General features: G+C 41.7%; 1 protein-coding gene across 1 annotated transcript in view; it reads left to right on the top strand.

Moving 5' to 3' along the window:
• Positions 1-17,826, top strand: part of EXT1 (exostosin glycosyltransferase 1) — a 318,838-nt gene extending 301,012 nt beyond the window's left edge. Inside the window, exons 8-11 of the mRNA XM_023224809.2 lie at positions 4,104-4,193; positions 9,698-9,858; positions 12,178-12,349; positions 17,279-17,826. Of these exons, the coding sequence (XP_023080577.1) occupies positions 4,104-4,193; positions 9,698-9,858; positions 12,178-12,349; positions 17,279-17,464 (609 nt within the window). The 3' untranslated portion in view covers positions 17,465-17,826. The remainder of the gene's footprint in view (positions 1-4,103; positions 4,194-9,697; positions 9,859-12,177; positions 12,350-17,278) is intronic.
• The last annotated feature ends 377 nt before the right edge of the window (positions 17,827-18,203 follow it).

Here is an 18,203-nt window from a genome sequence, read left to right as displayed (position 1 = left end):
AGCACCTTATATCCATCCCCCCATAGAATAACCCATCATAGGAATGGCAGTGTTCCAATTCCAATGCCTGAAGCCATGAACAGTGCTCAGAGGCAGGCAGTTAATGTTGAACTTTGGGATTCTTTGTTTGGTATGCTTCCATAGGTCAAGGAGACCAGCTCTGCTTCTGGTGGATAATGTCTTTCTTTGGATATGTCAGGATATTCAGACACAATCCAGTCTGTCCGGGAGCCATTCTGATTTCTTTAGGTAGTATAGCATTTTCATGCTCTGACTCACTGATTGATTTTCTATTTTCAATCTCAGTGAAAAGAAACTCCCCGTTTATTTATAAAATGGTGGTGATAATAATAGTACCTTTCTCGTGGGCTTTATCAGATGTCTCTTACAAGATGCCTCAGATCCTCCCCGCTGCATCTATATTCAGGCTCCTGGCATTTGTTCAGTCCTTGCCTCCACCTTGGGCACTGAATTCAGTGGGCTGGGTGCTTCCTATGTCTTTTCCCTGACTCTCAGTGCCCTGGGATTGCACCTCAGAGTAAAGCTTTTGCACTTAAGTCTTGCTTCAGGCTCAGTATTTTAGGAAACCTGGGCTATGATATGGACCCATTTTGAGGATTAAATGAGATCATTGCCTATCAGATGCTTAGTCCTGTGCCTTTTATACATGCACCAAGGGTGCAATAAATGTTAGCTCCTCTTCTGGGAGACATCGTAACGTTAGGATTTGTATTATGGGCTCTAAAGTCAAACTTACTTTTGTGTGACTTAAGGCAAGTTCTTAATCCTCTGTGTCTCCATGCCCCCTTTCAATAAATGGAAAGAGTCATAATATGTAACTAATAAGGTCACCAAAAAGATCAGATTATATCAGACCACATAAATAAATGTACTGAAGAGTGTGGGTACACTGTGGATGCTCAGTAAATCTTAACTATTGTGTTTTATATCATTATTTGTGTATATTTCTTATGTGCCCCCCCACCCCCCCGCCACACACACACACACACACACACACACACACACACACACACACACACCACAAGACAGTAAACTTCTTGAGTCTTGGTCATTTCCTAGGCATGTTTGTTTGTTTGTTTGTTTATTTTTTGAGGCAGAGTTTCGCTCTTGTTGCCCAGGCTGGAGTGCAATGGCGTGATCTCAGCTCACTGCAGCCTCCACCTCCCGGGTTCAAACGATTCTCCTGCCTCAGCCTCCCGAGTAGCTGGAACTACAGGCATGCGCCACCACGCCTGGCTAATTTTGTGTTTTTAGTAGAGATGGGGTTAGTCGGGCTGGTCTCAAACTCCCAACCTCAGGTGATCCACCCACCTCGACTTCCCAAAGTGCTGAGGTTACAGGTGTGAGCCACTGCCCAAGGCCAGCATGTTTGCTCGTTTTAAAAGAGTTGCGCTTTCACATGGTAGCTAAATCTTTCTTAAATGAACTAACAGGGAAAACTCAGTTCACTCGGGATTGACTTTGTAAGTACATTGGTTTCTCTCATGCTAATCCATTTAAGAAGGTCGCTGAGGCAACGTATTTGAAAAAAAGCCTCTCATTTCTGCATGAGAATTCGAAAGTGGATGGCTTTTGGGCGTTTTACCTCTGTTGATGAGACAGGTTCAGAAAAAAAGGAAACAGATCCCTTTAAGACCTATGGTTGGGCAGATGATGGGGAAGAAGCCCTACATCTTCCTCATTCTCCATTTTAAAATCTCCATCTCCATGAATTTAAAATTAATATGTTTGCTGCTTTGGCTGCAAAATTCTGTTTTGAATTTATAGGCCTTGTCTTTGCCGTTTTCCCCTGTAGGCTTAACAAGGGAAAGGTCAGGGCAGTGCTAAGCTAGCAGCTAATGGTTTCTGCGTTAGTCAGTGGACATGTAAAGAGTATCAGGAGGATTGCTTCAGGCTGAGAATTCTGAGCACTGTGTCTATGGGGTTGCTGATCACTTTGTGTTTTATTTTAAAAGCCTGAGAAAACAACAACAGCAAAATAACCTGACCAAGTTGACAGATGTGTAGCAGCAAGCCCTGAAGCCGTGTATGCTGCAGATATGTCCCTCGAGCTCTCAGAGATGACTTAGAGTGGGCACTGTCCATTCATTGAAGTCCTAGGTGCTCTGGGAGCTTTGCAGGCAAATAAACCGAGTTTGAGATGAGGCCTGCAGTTGAGCTGGCCCCTAGGAGTATTCAGATTTGGGGAGACTGCAGCTTTGGCAGCTGGCTAGCTACCACCCTTTTCCTCTTTCCCTTTGTCTCCAGTGTTAAGTTGCTTCTTTCCCTGGCCTCTGTCTCTTCAAAGTTGATGGCAGGTGTGAATTCAGAGAGGATGTCATCATCATTTCTGTAACTTCTGGAAGAAGGTGGTGAGCATGTGATTGGCATATGTGTTCCTAAATTCACTTGTGAGGTCCTTTCCAGGACCAGTGGCCAAGGTGCTCTATAGAGTCACACCATCTGGGGGAAAATCCTGGGTTTGTTTTGGGCAAGATACTTAACCTGTGTATCTCAGTTTCCCTCCCTGTAAAATGGGGTTGTTATAAAGATGAAACCCAGTGATATATATGAAGGACGTGGAACATATCCTGGCACATAGTAAATGTTCAAAAAATGTTATTCTTATGGCATCAGCATTCTTACGGTTAGTTCTTCTATGGTACATTCAACACAAAGGTTAAGTTATGACTATCACAGGGTAACCTCTCCACCCTCAATTTTTCCAGCTGATGCCATAATCTCCAAAGCCCCCACTACACAAAGACACACACACACAACTGTGTGTGCACACGTAGTCACATGCTCACCACCTTCTTCCAGAAGTTGTAGTAATGATGATGACATCCTGTCTGAATTCACACCCGCCATCAACTTTGAAGGGACAAAGGCCAGGGAAAGAAGCAACTTAACACTGGAGACAAAGGGAAAGAGGAACCTTTCCTTATTCTAGAACTGCCCAAACTTTATGCATACACCACCTTCACAATTTTTCTAAGTCCATGGATCATGTGTGCTATTATTTAATATTTTTCTTCTTCTTTTTTTTTTTTTTTTTGTGACAGAGTCTTGCTCTGTCACCCAGGCTGGAGTGCGGTGGCGCAATCTCAGCTCACTGCAACCTCTGCCTCCCCGGTTCAAGTGATTCTTCTGCCTCAGCCTCCAGAGTAGCTGAGACCACAGGCATGCACCACCATGCCCGGCTAATTTTTGTATTTTTAGTAGAGTCAGGGTTTCACCGTGTTGGTCAGGCTGGTCTTGAACTCCTGGACTCAAGTGATCCACCCACCTCAGCCTCCCAAAATGCTGGGATTACAGTCATGAGCCACCATGCCTGGCTTAATATATTTCTTTAAATCAGTATACTTTTCATTTTAATGAAGTTATTTGTAACTTTAATATTACCTTTGATTGCTGTAGCTGCTCATATATGTGTATATATTTTCTCTAATCTCTGCTAATATATATTTTAATTTGTAAATGTTTGTAATTTGTAAAAGCAGCACCTTCTATGATCTGCTCTCCCCGTGGTTTGTGTCCACACTTGGAATCACCTCTCCATCCATTCACTCTGTCGGTCGGCAAGAGTGGGTGTCAGGATGCGAGTTCTCTCCTCAATGCCTCTGCATCTGCTGAGTCTTGTCTTTAATGCTTCATTACTATCTATACCTGGTGAATTCTTTCTGCCCGTCAGGGTCCTGCTTAAATGTCACTTCTTCTACAAGGCCTTCATCTGCTCTTCCAGACATCTGGTTGCTCCATCCTGTGGTCTCCTGGCATTTTTTTGTATCAAGCAAAGGCTGGTCATCTGCTTCTTGGTCTCCTCTACAGACCATGAACTCTTCAAAGACAGGGAATATATCTCAATTATCTTTGTGCCCTCTTTGACCAGCAAGATGCCTGGTACACAGTAGGTGCCCAATAATTGTTGAACAAATAAATCTGCATTGATGGGAAATGAGATTCCTTCAGTGTTGAGGGGTGACATGGTAGTAGCACATTCTTTATGCAGGTGAGGATGGGAGAATTGTCCTGAAAACAAGACTCTGAAGTTACCTCTTTCCCTCATTCCCTCCCCACTGCCTACTTCTACTTCCTCCCAGGTTATGAGCAGCCGTTTTCTACCCTACGACAACATCATCACAGACGCCGTGCTCAGCCTTGATGAGGACACCGTGCTTTCAACAACAGAGGTAAGAACCCGTGCCTACGGAGCGGCAGGTGGGCTGTTCAGACGGTCACCTCATGTTGCACAATGCTAGTGCTTCTCTTAGCCGTGCCTTGGCAGAACTAGAAAACATTTTTCAAAACTTCCTACAGCAGTGGCTTTAATCAGCCCAATTCCTGTTAGCACCTTGCCGCCACCTGGCACTCTGAGGAGGGCATCTCCCGTTCATTGTCTCTGCTAATTGGCTCCTCATTTGCATGACTGGGCCTCACCTCTCCTCCCAGGCCTGTCCTCCTTTTTTGTTTTTAAACAGCACAGTTGTGGGCAGGTGCGCAGAACCAAGGGGGAGGGGGAGGGTGCCTGTTCTGCATTATGTTGAAACCATGCTGTCCAGAGGAGACAATCCCATTCCTCTCCACGTGTCCTATTGTCTCAGTTGGGAGACTCTATTTGGGGCTCTAAAGGCAGCTTTTCTGTCTTGGTTTAAAGAGCTCATGTTCTTTCACCTATATAAGAGCAAAACGGTTTCACTTTAAGGCTGTGATGGAGATTCCTATTTCAGATGTTCAGGTATTTGTGCCAAAAATAAGATTGCCTAAAGAATGCGTGCGGAGGAGAGAGAGAGGAGGAAAGATAGATATGGTAGAAAACCAATTTTTACAACTCGAATGAGTATTGATCTCTGAAACCTTCCTTTAAACCATGCAGGGGACCAAAGACAGCTATATAAAAATGGAGTATATGAGAAATACATTATTAATGGTAACTGCTAAAAAGCATGGAGACACAACTACTTACGCCTTTTCCCTCCCTTTCTTTTTTCCCTTTTGTTCACAATCATATTCCTTTTAATGTAAACATCAGTGTAACCTGCGCTTTCTTGGATACCAGTCTAGGTCTAATGGCCTGCTGCCCACAGAGCCAGGACTCAGTGTTGGCCTAGGCAGGTGGACTCAGTGTCTCCTTCTTGAAATTCCACAGACGAGGCCGGGCGCAGTGGCTCACGCCTGTAATCCCAGCACTTTGGGAGGCTGAGGCGGGCGGATCACAAGGTCAGGAGTTCGAAACCAGCCTGGCCAATATGGTGAAACGCCGTCTCTACTAAAAATACAAAAACTAGCCGGACGTGCTCCAGACACCTGTAGTCCCACCAACTCGGGAAGCTGAGGCAGGAGAATCGCTTGAACCCAAGAGGCGGAGCTTGCAGTGAGCCGAGATCGCACCATTGCACTCCAGCCTGGGCGACAGAGCGAGACTCCGTCTCAAACAAACAAACAAAAAAAGAAATTCCACAGATGCTTTCGAGGTGCCATCAGATGGAGTTGCATAGATGTCATGTCAAAGGGCAACCTAAATAATCCCAGGACAAAATGTCCTGGGCCTCACCTTGTTAAAATGCTTTTTATGCAGCCAAAGCTCTATAAGTACTTGTTGAATGAGTGGTTGGGCAAGGTGGGGGATGCATGCTTTGGGGTTTCAAGGTCGGCACACCACCAACTGTGTCATGTGTAGGTTGGCAGGAGGAAGGGATGTTGATAAGCTTAACATTCAAAGGGAAAGACAGCTATGGAATACAGGGTACAGGTCACTCCGGCTTGCATTTTTCTGCCACTTTCTGCAAGGGAAGCTGGAACACATTCGTTCAGTAAGTATTTATTGAGAGATTTCTTTATCCTGGTCTCCATGCCAGGTACTTCAGTTACACAGTTCCAGGCTATATGCATCCGAGTCCTGGCAACAAACTGAATTCAAATCAGATGATTCAAATGAAGGAACTTTGGATTCCTTAGGGAGATGTAGATGGGGTTAAAAGATCCCATAAGAGAGAATGAGGCACCTGGTAAGTAATGACAGCAGGAAGCAGCTCTTCCCTTTGGCCTGAAGGAGTGAGAGAAGGAATTCCTTCTTTCAAAGGCCCTGGGAGATGGCACTAGGAAGGAGAGTCTGCTCTACAAGTGCTATGATCATGGAAGGACACGGTTACTGCCAGAACTCTAATGGCAAAGGAGAGAGGGAGCAGTGAAGAGATACACTGACCTCTCTCTCTGTCCTGTCTCGATTTTCCTGCTGGTGACTCCCATTGACCTAACCCAACCAGGTGATGCAGTCACTAGGGGTCCGTTATCCGAGGGCACGGGGCAAGACAAGAAGAGTGGACAGTGGATTTTGGAGGGCAAACACAGGCAAAGCAGCACACCGCCATGGCGCAACAAATGGTCAAGACAACTACAGCACGTACCTTAATCATCATCCTATGACCTGAAGTATTGATTCATCTTCTATCTTCCCCTGGGCACAAGGCAATTAGTCTCACTCTAGGATTTGTTTTTCCCTATCCCATGGTGAAATAACTTTCAACTGCTGTGATGCATCCTCATGCTGGTGAATTTCTTTTCAAAGAATAGCAATTCCAACCACTCAGTGCATGCTGGGAGGAACATGTGTTGTATGTGAAGTAATTAGAAGTCAACGTGGGTTGAAAATGATATGTAAATCTAAGAGGCTGGCAGTCTGGTTTGCTTTCGCCTGCTGATCAGTGGAGTGGTTCTGTTGCCTAAAATGGTCCTGGGCAAGGATTTCTCTTTTCTCTTTTTTTAGGTGAATAGATGTTGGTTCACTTTTTTTTCCCTCTCTAAGGATCTCAGATTGTTTAAATGTCTCTCTGCAGCATTGAGGATAGATTTTTAAGCAGCATCCTATAAAGGGCATTATAGTTGGTGTATAGTTATTTACATTTATCTGGATTGCTGCAAACGGTGCTCAAAAGAAAACAGATGTTGGTTTTTCAGAGAAATGACCTTAAACTGACCTTTGCCTTCTTTGATGTGTTAATAATCTGCGTGAAAGCAGAGCTATCACAAGAATCATAGTTTTATCTGAATTTACTTTTGAGTTCCTTTGAAATGACTTGAAACAGCTTTAAGATAGTAAGAAATTCATGTGATGAGAACACCCCATTGGGTTCTGTAGTAGTTGCTGGTGCATGTGTTTCCTTTTCAAAGAATAATAGAAAACCCCAAAGAGTGCTGTCAGGCAGGCTGATCCTTTGACAACAGGCAACATAATATACTATCCCATCAGTTGGCGCCATTAGTATTGACCACTAGTGAAAAGGTACAGGTTATCACAACCCAATTTCAGTTTTCTGGCAGATGTTCCCCATCCTCTGTTATGTTTTAACTTTGAGATAACATGCTCCCTACCAAACTTTCTTAATGTCGGTTCCACCACCCTGTTTTTTCCCCACTCTGGATTTTTTTCCCCGCCCCCCTATTCTGGAGTTGTTTTTTTTTTTTTAGATGGAATCTCGCTCTGCCGCCCAGGATAAGAGGGCAGTGGCACCATCTCAGCTCACTGCAACCTCCACCTCCTGGATTCTTGTAATTCTTGTGCCTCAGCCTCCCCATTAGCTGGAATTACAGGCGTGCAACACCACGCCCAGCCAATTCCTATATTTTTAGTAGAGACAGGGTTTCACCGTGTTGGCCAAGCTGGTCTCAAACTCCTGACCTCTAATGATCCGCCCACCTCAGCCTCCCAAAGTGCTGGGATTATAGCCATGAGCTACCATGCCTGGCCCCCTCTGGATGTTATAGTTTTGGGGAACAGACCCTATTTTTAAGTCTTCCTTATCTTAAGATAAGGCAGTGTATTAGGATTTTTCAGGCTAACAGAATCAATAGAATATATATATTATATATACACACACATATATACACACACACACACATGCACATACATACATACATACACTGACAGAGAGATTTATTATGAGGAATTGGCTCACACAATCCTGGGGGCCGGGAAATCTCACGATCTGCCATCTGCAGGCTGGAGACCCAGGAAAGCTACTGGTGTAATTCTAGACAGAATCCTACAGCCTGAGAACCAGGGAGCCAATGATGTAAATCCCGGCCCAAGGGCAACAGAAGTTAGACATCCCCGCTCGGCGGGCAGGCAAAAAGAAAAAGGGGGTGAATTCCTCCTTCCTTCACCTTTGTTTTGTATTCACGCTCTGAGGTGACTGGGTATTGCCCGTCTGCATTGGTGAGGACAGTGTGCTTTATTGAACCCACAGATTCCAATGTTAATCTCATCCAGAAACACCCTCACAGACACACCCAGAAATCATCTTTCATCTGGGCACCTCACGGTATAGTCACATTGACAAATACAGTTAACCATCACAGGTCCTGCTTTTGAACCTCTGAGAGGGTAGGACCTGGACTTAGCAGCATCACTCACTCCCCCAGCTACCATCACAGTGCCAAGACTCAAAATATTTGCAAAACAGATGAAATTTCCATTTGTATTGCTTATCAAGAAGAGATAGGGCAAAGATTATGAGGTGAATCATAACCTATACGAGAGACAAATTGCTTTTACCACTAGAGTAACAGAGCCAAAAGAGAAGTTATGATATAGTACATACAGCACATTTGAAACCAGACTGCGTGAGTTTGAATCTTGGCTCTGCCACTTATTAGCTCAGCAAATTACTTGAACTTATAATATCTTAGTTTCCCTTTCTGTAAACTGAAGAATGTAAAAGCCCCAGGGGTATTGTGAGGCTGGAATGAGTTAAAATGGATAAGCACCTATAGCTGCGCCTGTTGTATTATAAGCATTTCACAATTACGAACATTATATGATGGTTTACTCTCACTATTTTTGTTATTTTTATCTTCTGTTTATTATTTTGACTTACCGTTCATCAAATGGTCATAGAAATCAGAAGTGTGTTTATGCATTTGAAAACAGAGCATTTGCTAACTGTAAGTGCTGGTTTATAGCAGGTTCAGAAGTACCTGCTTTGGGCTACTATAAGCACTGGAAAGACATTTAGCTGCATTTCCTTTAAAATAATCCTGTGGCTTCAGTTGGCCTTGTCCCCACTTATTCTTAGTGATTTTCACTGTGGATGCTTTCTTCTAGTTTCTCTTAAACTGTGCATCTTCAAACCTAAGAGGCCTGAATTATGTTTTCTTTATGATATCTGCTCTGTATTCCTGTTAGAACTTGTTGTTTTTTAAAATGTCATTTCTCTTACTCTTAAGAGGGTGCTTTTATTTTAGGCACTTTGGCTTTGATATATGCTGGGTGTGATATATGTTGTGTATTCATTCTTTGAATATACATGAGAGATTTCTCATTTATAAAACAGATGTGTTTGTGTCTCATGTGAATCAGGTCACATGCACCTTTGAGGGAGGGGGAAAAGCAGCAACTGCTTTTTCGACTTATATTTTAGCTTGAACAGACTGGATTTTTAAAGGGCATATCAGCAAATGTTTTTTCTTCCTTTCATTTCCACACTAATCTGAAGTTTCTTTAACAGAAAACATTAAAATGTGCATAATTATGGGGCAAAATGTCAAGCAGTCAGTTTAATTTGCTGATGAATACATAGAATTAATGTTTCGCCACAGTCCCAGGATTTTGCATTATGAATTAGTGGGGGGAAGGTCATGTTTTGTTGACATTTGTTAACGCTGTTGATTGCTTGTTTGGCTTGTGTTCTGCCTGCAGGTGGATTTCGCCTTCACAGTGTGGCAGAGCTTCCCCGAGAGGATTGTGGGGTACCCCGCACGTAGCCACTTCTGGGATAACTCTAAGGAGCGGTGGGGATACACGTCAAAGTGGACGAACGACTACTCCATGGTGTTGACAGGAGCTGCTATTTACCACAAGTGAGGAATCTGGACATGTCTCTTATAGACTTTACATAGCTTTTTATATTGGCTGCCGCATAAATAGGAACCAAGGCCAAATCTTGTTAACAACATCAAGGAAAATTAGTCTATATCCCCACTTAAGTTTTGCTAATGTGTCAAATGTGTGTTTTTGAAACCGAAACCCCTTGGCATATTTCATTTCCAGAAATTATGGTAGAGTCACATTTTCAGTTGGTCTGAAGTGTGAAAATACACTCAGGGCATATTAGGTAACTGAATATTTAGAATAACAACAACAAAAGGAAATACCTAAGTCAGCACCCAAGGGCACTGTTCTAGGTGCTTGGGATTCATCATTGAGTAAAGTAGAAAAAATTCCTTGCCAATGCAGGTCTTACATTCTAACAAAGAAAGACGGTCTACATAATAATTCCATAGTTTATTAAGGAAATAAGTGATATAACAAAAGACAAAGTATAGAAAAGGATCAGGAGTTCTGAAGGTGGAGATGGGGCAGGTTGGGGGTGTCCAGGGTGATTCTAATTGAGCAGGTGAGATTTGAGCAGAGACTTGAAGGACAGGAATTTAGTCAAGCGGATATGTGCAGGAAGAATGTTCTGGCAGGAGAACAGTGAGAATAAATGCCCTGAGGCAGAATACTGGAGAACCATCAAGGAGACCACTGTGACTGGGTGGAATGGGTGACAGGAAGTCAGAAAAGTCAGGGGGCATGGATGCATGACCTTGATGTCGTTGATCATGAGGACTTGACTTTTTCTCTAAGTGAAATGGTAGGAGGGCAGGGTTTGAACAGGGTTCGATATGTACAGCATGTCACTGTACTCTGAATGCTATAGGCAGTTTTAACAACAGTGATAAATCCGGCAGGACCTTGATGTCCATCATGAGGACTTGACTTTTTCTCTAAGTGACAGGGGAGGAGGACAGGGTTTGAACAGGGAGGAGAAATCCAGCTTTTCTTTTATGCATCACTGTGGATGCTATGTTGAGAAGAGACTATAAGAGACCTAGAGTTGAAGCAGGAAGCCCTATTACGAGGTGATTAACATTATTTAGGCAAGAGATGGTGAGATCCTGGGACCAGGAAGTGAATGGTGGCTGTGGTAAGTAGTGATCAGATTGTTTTGAAGATGATTTAGCATAATGTCTAGACAGTCTGGATGTACAGTTGATGACTCCAAGTCTTTTGACCTGAAGCACTGGAAGATTTGATGAGGAACGCTACAGATGGAACAAATATCAGAGAAAATATAGGAGTTCAGTCTTGGATATGTTAAGACATCCAAAAGGATATATGGAAAAAGCTCACGGGTAGAGATACGAATTTGGCAGTTGTTTGCATATATTTGATCTTTAAAGCCAGGGGGCTGGAGTAAGATTGCCAAAGTAGCGAGTGTAGATATAGATAACATTCCCCACTCAACCAGTAACAAAATCCCCGCTCTTCTGTCATAGTAAAGGTGAACACACCAATCTTGCCTTAGTCTTTTTTAGTAAAGAATAGGGAATTTTGCTATCTCAGGGATAGCTTGGAAATGCTCAAGGCATAAACATTTAGGCTGACTGATTCCTGGTCTCAAGGTTTCACTTCTTGAAAGTTCATTGTTCCTATTGCTTCTGCCACCACCACTCAAAGAATCCGATTCACCCAAATGGTTTTTCCTATAAATATATGCTATATGTATATAAATGCATTTTAGAAACAGTAGGATGGGAAATAATTCAAATTAATTATGGGTTTTCTATTACGATTGACCACCCCATTAATTCAGATTTTGCTCTAACAGAATTGAAATATGTATGGTTTAAGGGCACAAATATAGAACAGTCTACTGTTGGACTCAGAGTCAAGGGATAATATTGAATACAGTTCTGATTAAGCCAATGATTAAAATTGTTAAGCAGCTTTATAATATATAGATCATGTGTAAATAACTTCTCTTGCCATCTAAGTATTTAGTTTTTCTTTCTAACTCACCAGTCTGATGTTAGAGTTAGACTGGGCAAGCAATGTCTGTATGTCTGTATCTCTGTGCCTTGTTTCCTCATCTGTAAAATGGGAGTAATAATAGAACCTGCCTTGTAGGCTCCTTCTGAAGACTAGATGAAGCATTTTTTGTAAAACACTTTAGAACACTATCTGGTATATAACAAGTGCTGTAGGAGTGATAGTTATCATCATCATCATCATTGTCATCACCATTCATGACATGTTTAGGGATTCAAAGAATGGATATGTGTTTTCTGTCTCAGAAGTCCACTTGTCATCATGTGATAATGACCCCCTGTGAAACCCATCTTTGATTTTTACAGATATTATCACTACCTGTACTCCCATTACCTGCCAGCCAGCCTGAAGAACATGGTGGACCAATTGGCCAATTGTGAGGACATTCTCATGAACTTCCTGGTGTCTGCTGTGACAAAATTGCCTCCAATCAAAGTGACCCAGAAGAAGCAGTATAAGGAGACAATGATGGGACAGGTAAGTAAGTGTAGAAGAGCCCTCTTCCCTTGCTTCACTCACTGGTGGTTCAGCCCCAGGTAATGAGGACTCGTGTACCTCTAGATGTTCTACCCAGGAGCATATAATGAGGAGAAACCAGAAATGAACCACATCTGAAAGCTAGGAAAGATTGTATGATTGGTGCAGGGATAATTAGGAAGACACAGGTTAAGAGTATCTTTATGCCAAGAATATAAAGCTGTCCTATAATCTTTAAGGTGACATGACAGAGATATGTCTTTAGAGTTTGTCTTAGTCCATTTGGGCTACTATGACAAAAATACCATTGACTGGGTAGTTTAAATAACAGACATTTATTTTTCATAGTTCTAGAGGCTGGAAAGTCCCAGATCAAGGCACCAGCAGATTTTGTGTCTGGCAAGAGACTGTTTCCTGATTCATAGACAGCCCTCTGCTCATTGTGTCTTCACATGGCAGAAACAAGGGCAAGAGAGTTCTCTGGAGTCCCTTTTATAAGAGCACTGCTCCCAGTTGTGAGGACTCCACCCTCATGCCCTAATCATCCCACAGAGGCATCACCTGCAAATATCATCACATTGAGAATTAAGCTTCAACATATAAATTTTAGGGGGCACAAACATTCGGCCCTCCGCAGAATTAAAGCCCTACAAATAACTTATGAAAGTTGATTGTAGGTACCTTATTTAATGTCTAGCAAACAATAGTCTCTTTAACACAGTTTCCTGGTGCTTGCAGTTGAGTTGAATTGTGTCTTGGTGACATAGCAGGAGTCACAATATTCAATTTTCAGTTCTAGAATCAGTATTTACAAGCTGTAGACAAGTCAGTTTCCTTCTGAAACTCAGTTGACTCATCTTTAACATGGAAATGGTGAACTCTACCTCACAGGGTTGAAATAATATCTGAAATAAAAGTGAAGTAAAATATTGTGTTGAGTTATAAAATTTTAGTATTAAAGTTTCAAGGAAATAGAATCCAACATTTTCTTTTTACAAATAAGAAAACTAAGAAAACTAGTATCCAGTGAATTTAAGCATATTGCCGCAAGTTGTCCAGTAAGTTAGAGACAGAACTGGGAATTGAATCCCAGGGTCTGTGGATTCCACTGCTTGTCCTTGTACGCCCCAGTGTCTTGGTATCAGGTCCATCTGGATATGCAGAATTTCATTTATCTTTATTCATCTTGAGCAGAGCCCCAAGGTTTTTTATGTAAGAAATAAAAAACCTTGGCCAGGCGTAGTGGCTCATACCTATAATCCCAGCACTCTGGGAGGCCGAGGCAGGCGGATCACTTGAGGCCAGGAGTTTGAGACCAGCCTTGCCAACATGTCGAAACCCCGTCTGTACTAAAAATACAAAAAATTAGCCGGACATGGTGGTGCACGCTTATAATCCCAGCTTACTCAGGTGGCTGAGGCACGAGAATCGCTTGAACCCAGGAGGCAGAGGTTGCAGTGAGTTGAGATCGTGCCACTGCACTCCAGCCTGGGTGACAGAACAAGGATCTGTCTCAAAAAAAAAAAGAAAGAAAGAAAAAGAAAAAAACAAATAAAAACCCTTAAGAAACAGCATTAAGATTCACCCACGTTAAATCATGGAGTATCCAACAGGATTGAGGTTAATCTGAATGAACATACTTTAACCTGGTTATATGAGTTCAATTTTGAGGGGATTTGCATGTGCCTTGGAAAACATATACAAATGTTAAAGCGAGTATTGTTACAGGCATTGGAAAACATATACAAATCTAGCTTTTGCAAAGGAAATCTTAGCTAGGCCTCAGTTAAGCTGACCGTTTTTCATTCACTAAATTTAGTAAGCAAAAATTTGAAGTTTATAAAGAATTTAAAGTTTATAAAAAGTTATTTAGTACTTAGTATGTTATCAGGTACTGTTCTAGGTATTGGTTATGACGAAAGAGCTATCCTTAGCAAACAGTCTGGTGGAAAATTCTGTTTCCTTCTAAGTACGGAAAGAACAGATAAGAGGATTTGTAAGAATGTTTAAGGCTGAGAGACTATTCGAATTCAAGCAAGATGTATCATCTATTATGTGCCCAAACATTTTTATTTACATTTTTATTTATCTCTTAAGAATGAGGATGCATTCTGAGGAATGCATCATTTGGCGATCTTGTCACCCTCCGAACATTATCAAGCGTACTTACACAGCCCTATATGGGACAGGCTACTCCACACCTGCGCCATATGGTGTAGGGCTACTCCACACCTGCGCTATATGGTGTAGCCTATTGCTCCTAGGCTACAACATGTACAGCATGTCACTATACTGAATACTATAGGCAGCTGTAACACAGGGATCAATATTTTGTATGTAAATATTTCTAAATACAGAATAGGTACAATAAAAATAGGATATTACAGTTATATGGGACCATAGTCATCTATGTGGTCCAACATTGATTGACATGTCATTATGTGGTACATGACTGTATATTATCTCATTTAAAGACATGACATTTTAAAAATATTGTTTACTCAGAGTGCTTCAGAACACTCAGTAAGTAGGCAACTCTAGTCATACAAGGCTTCTTATGGGGTGGATTTGTGCTATTTTCATAGATTATTCTAATTCTACCAAACAGTATTTCTGGTAATTTCTTACATCTTTACAGAAATATCTAAATTTAACCTTAGGTCTAACTAGGTGTATTCAGGTACTGTGTTTGCCCCCCTTCTTTCCATCATACACAGTAATTTATTTAATGTTTGTATGACCAGTAAAGTAAATGGATATCATCCTCTACGATTAGGCTTTTATTACATAAGAAAAACATCTTTTCTAGTAGATGTTGGTTGACTCAGAATAGATGTTAACATCTAGAAGCAAAACGATAACCTGAATGATTCAACGGAACTTTAAAAAAAAATTTTTTTTAATAAGAATGAGCATAAACTCTAGAAAGTATTTCTAGTTGCATATATGAGTATTTCTGCCTGAGTACGGCACCCTTTGGGAATGAGTGGGCCAATCAAAAATGGCCCACAGGCCGGGCACAGTGGCTCATGCCTATAATCCCAGCATTTTGGGAGGACAAGGCAGGCGGATTGCTTGAGCTCAGGAGTTCAGGACCAGCCTGGGCAAAATGGCAAAACCACATCTCTACTAAAAATACAAAAATTAGCCATGCATGGTGGTGTGCACCTGTAATCCCAGCTACTTGGGAGGCTGAGGCACAAGAATCACTTGCACCCGGGTGGTGGAGGTTGCAGTGAGCTGCGATCACACCACCGCACTCCAGCCTGGGTGACAGAGTGAGACTCTGCCTTTAAAAAAAAAAAAAAAAAGGAGGCCCACAAACCCATATCCATTTAGGGTCAACACAAGTTTACTTTTGGGACTGTCTACTCTGATATGAACTCAACCAGTCAGCTCCATTTGATACCTTTCTCTGATTTATCAAGTAGAGTTCTCCTCGTATAAAGGCTGAAGAATGAAGCTTGAGTTCTGCCCCTCTCTAGCCTTGAACAAATAACTCTAACTTTCTTGAACTTGCTTCCTCAGCTATAAAATGGGGATATTATTACCTGGGTAGATACTTCACCAGATTGTTGTGAAATTCAAATGAACTCCATGAAAACACTTTACAAATAGTGTTTTGTTTGTTATTCTGCTGTTCAGAGAAAACTTGACATTTGTGTTTATCTTCAATGTTATTTTTGAGCATGTTGACACTGGGATTTTAAAGTGACTCTTACTGATTCTCACACTAAAATGTATCTTCCCATGAAAGTGTTTTTCTAACAATGTGAGCACAACAAACACATTGAACACACATACATACATATACATCATGAAAGAGTTGCCTATTGACATAAACGGGCTTGTGAGTTTTTTCCCCATAATTGGGCAGCCCATCTTTTCCATATTTCGTAAAAACAAGGATTTAAAGACAATGTGCTTAGTCATTCTATTTAAATTTCAGCATTCCAGTCATTTAAGGCATTCTTTTTAAATCAATGCCAATCATTTGCATGATCTAAGAATATTTAACCAACTTTAGGGGCAACACAGAGAGCTAAAAAGATGGTAGCCATCTTTTCTGTTTGTCGAAAGTTAATCTTTTTTCTATTCTGGGTGAGCAGTGATTCTTTGGAGGGCTGATTGCCCTTTAAATAAAGTAACCTTTGGGGGTTTTAGTCAAATAGGAAAGCCAACAATTCTTGGGTTAAGAGAAGAACAGAATTTTGAGATTTTAGTATAAAGTTAGTTTTACAGCAACATGCCATATTTACCACTGAATCTCCCCTCCTCGTCCTCATGGAGTCACGTCAATGGGAAGGCTACAGAAGAGAAAATGGAATTTTAGATGCTGCATAACACTAGCCTTGACTGACATGTAAAAGGCGCTATTTTGTTCTTCAACTATATACGTGACCTTTTAACAAAGGATTTAGTAGGACCCTTATAAACGTAAAGAGATAGTAGAAGGGAGGAAGTGATGGATAGAGAGAAAGATAGACTTCTCAAAGTTGGTTGGTATTTCTAAATCAACTACGTAAACAGGAAGGATTTGGAAAACTATCTTTGAAAGCATAAACACATCGTTAATCTTAGTACCTGGTCCCAAGTGCAAAGAGAAGTTTTAAATTGAGTCACTGTAGTACTTGAGCTTCAGTTGCTAAGTTGTGGACTGACCAGAGAATTCGTCAATAAATTTTAGAGAGTTAAAGTCAACATGAATCTTTGTTACTGTGTTTTTAACACTGAGGAACGTAGCATACCTTGGGAAAAACCAGCATCAGCAATTGCATTTTCAGCAGGTGCATAGATGGTGACACTTGGTGGCCGGGCCAGACCTCGAGCTCTGCTGCTCGCTCATTTGCCTGACTTCGTTTTCTGCAGTGTTTCCATTTCACCTTGCATTTCTCTCATCATCATCCTTGTTTCTCTACTTCTCCCTAGACTTCTCGGGCTTCCCGCTGGGCTGACCCTGACCACTTTGCCCAGCGACAGAGCTGCATGAATACGTTTGCCAGCTGGTTTGGCTACATGCCGCTGATCCACTCTCAGATGAGGCTCGACCCCGTCCTCTTTAAAGACCAGGTCTCTATTTTGAGGAAGAAATACCGAGACATTGAGCGACTTTGAGGAATCCGGCCAAGTGGGGGAGGGGAAGCGAGAAGGGACGGGGGTCAAGCTGCTCTCTCTTCCCAGTGCAGATCCACTCATCAGCAGAGCCAGATTGTGCCAACTATCCAAAAACTTAAATGAGCTGAATGACAAAAAAAAAAAAAAAAAAAAAAAAGGCCAATGAGAACTTGACTCCTGGCTCCTGGGACTGCACCGGACTGCTCCAAACTCACCTCACTGGCTTCTGTGTCCCAAGACTAGGTTGTGTACAGTTTAATTATGGAACATTAAATAATTATTTTTGAAATGATTGCTATGCAGGTTTAAACTTTTTTAATGATCAAAACTATTAAAAACCAGAGTTCTTTGTTTAATCAAAATTGTGTTGGTTGTGAATATTTCAAAGCTGCTATTCCTTTTCCCACAGACATCATTGTCATGACCATGTAGGGTGTCCTGCAGTTTCAAAAGTTCAGACTTCATGGAAAACACAATAAGTCACTCTACCCATTATCAAGAAATAGCTGAGCATAAGTTGTAACGTCATTATTCAACTTTGCCAGTGCAAATTGTTTTCCACTTCGAATCTTCAAATCCACTTGAACTTTTATCTCTAAAATGTCGCTGCATGAAAGAAAGTATGACGACTTCCAGGTAGGCAGTTCTAACTGAAAACTCTATGTTTGAGATAGATACATAGGATAATCATTTTTCATTAGGGGGTGGGGGGAATTAGTACCAAGAAAACACTAGTATA

The sequence above is a fragment of the Piliocolobus tephrosceles genome, chromosome 7 (assembly GCF_002776525.5).
Source record: "Piliocolobus tephrosceles isolate RC106 chromosome 7, ASM277652v3, whole genome shotgun sequence".
Taxonomy (NCBI): domain Eukaryota; kingdom Metazoa; phylum Chordata; class Mammalia; order Primates; family Cercopithecidae; genus Piliocolobus; species Piliocolobus tephrosceles.
This window is presented reverse-complemented; position numbering and strand designations above follow the sequence as displayed.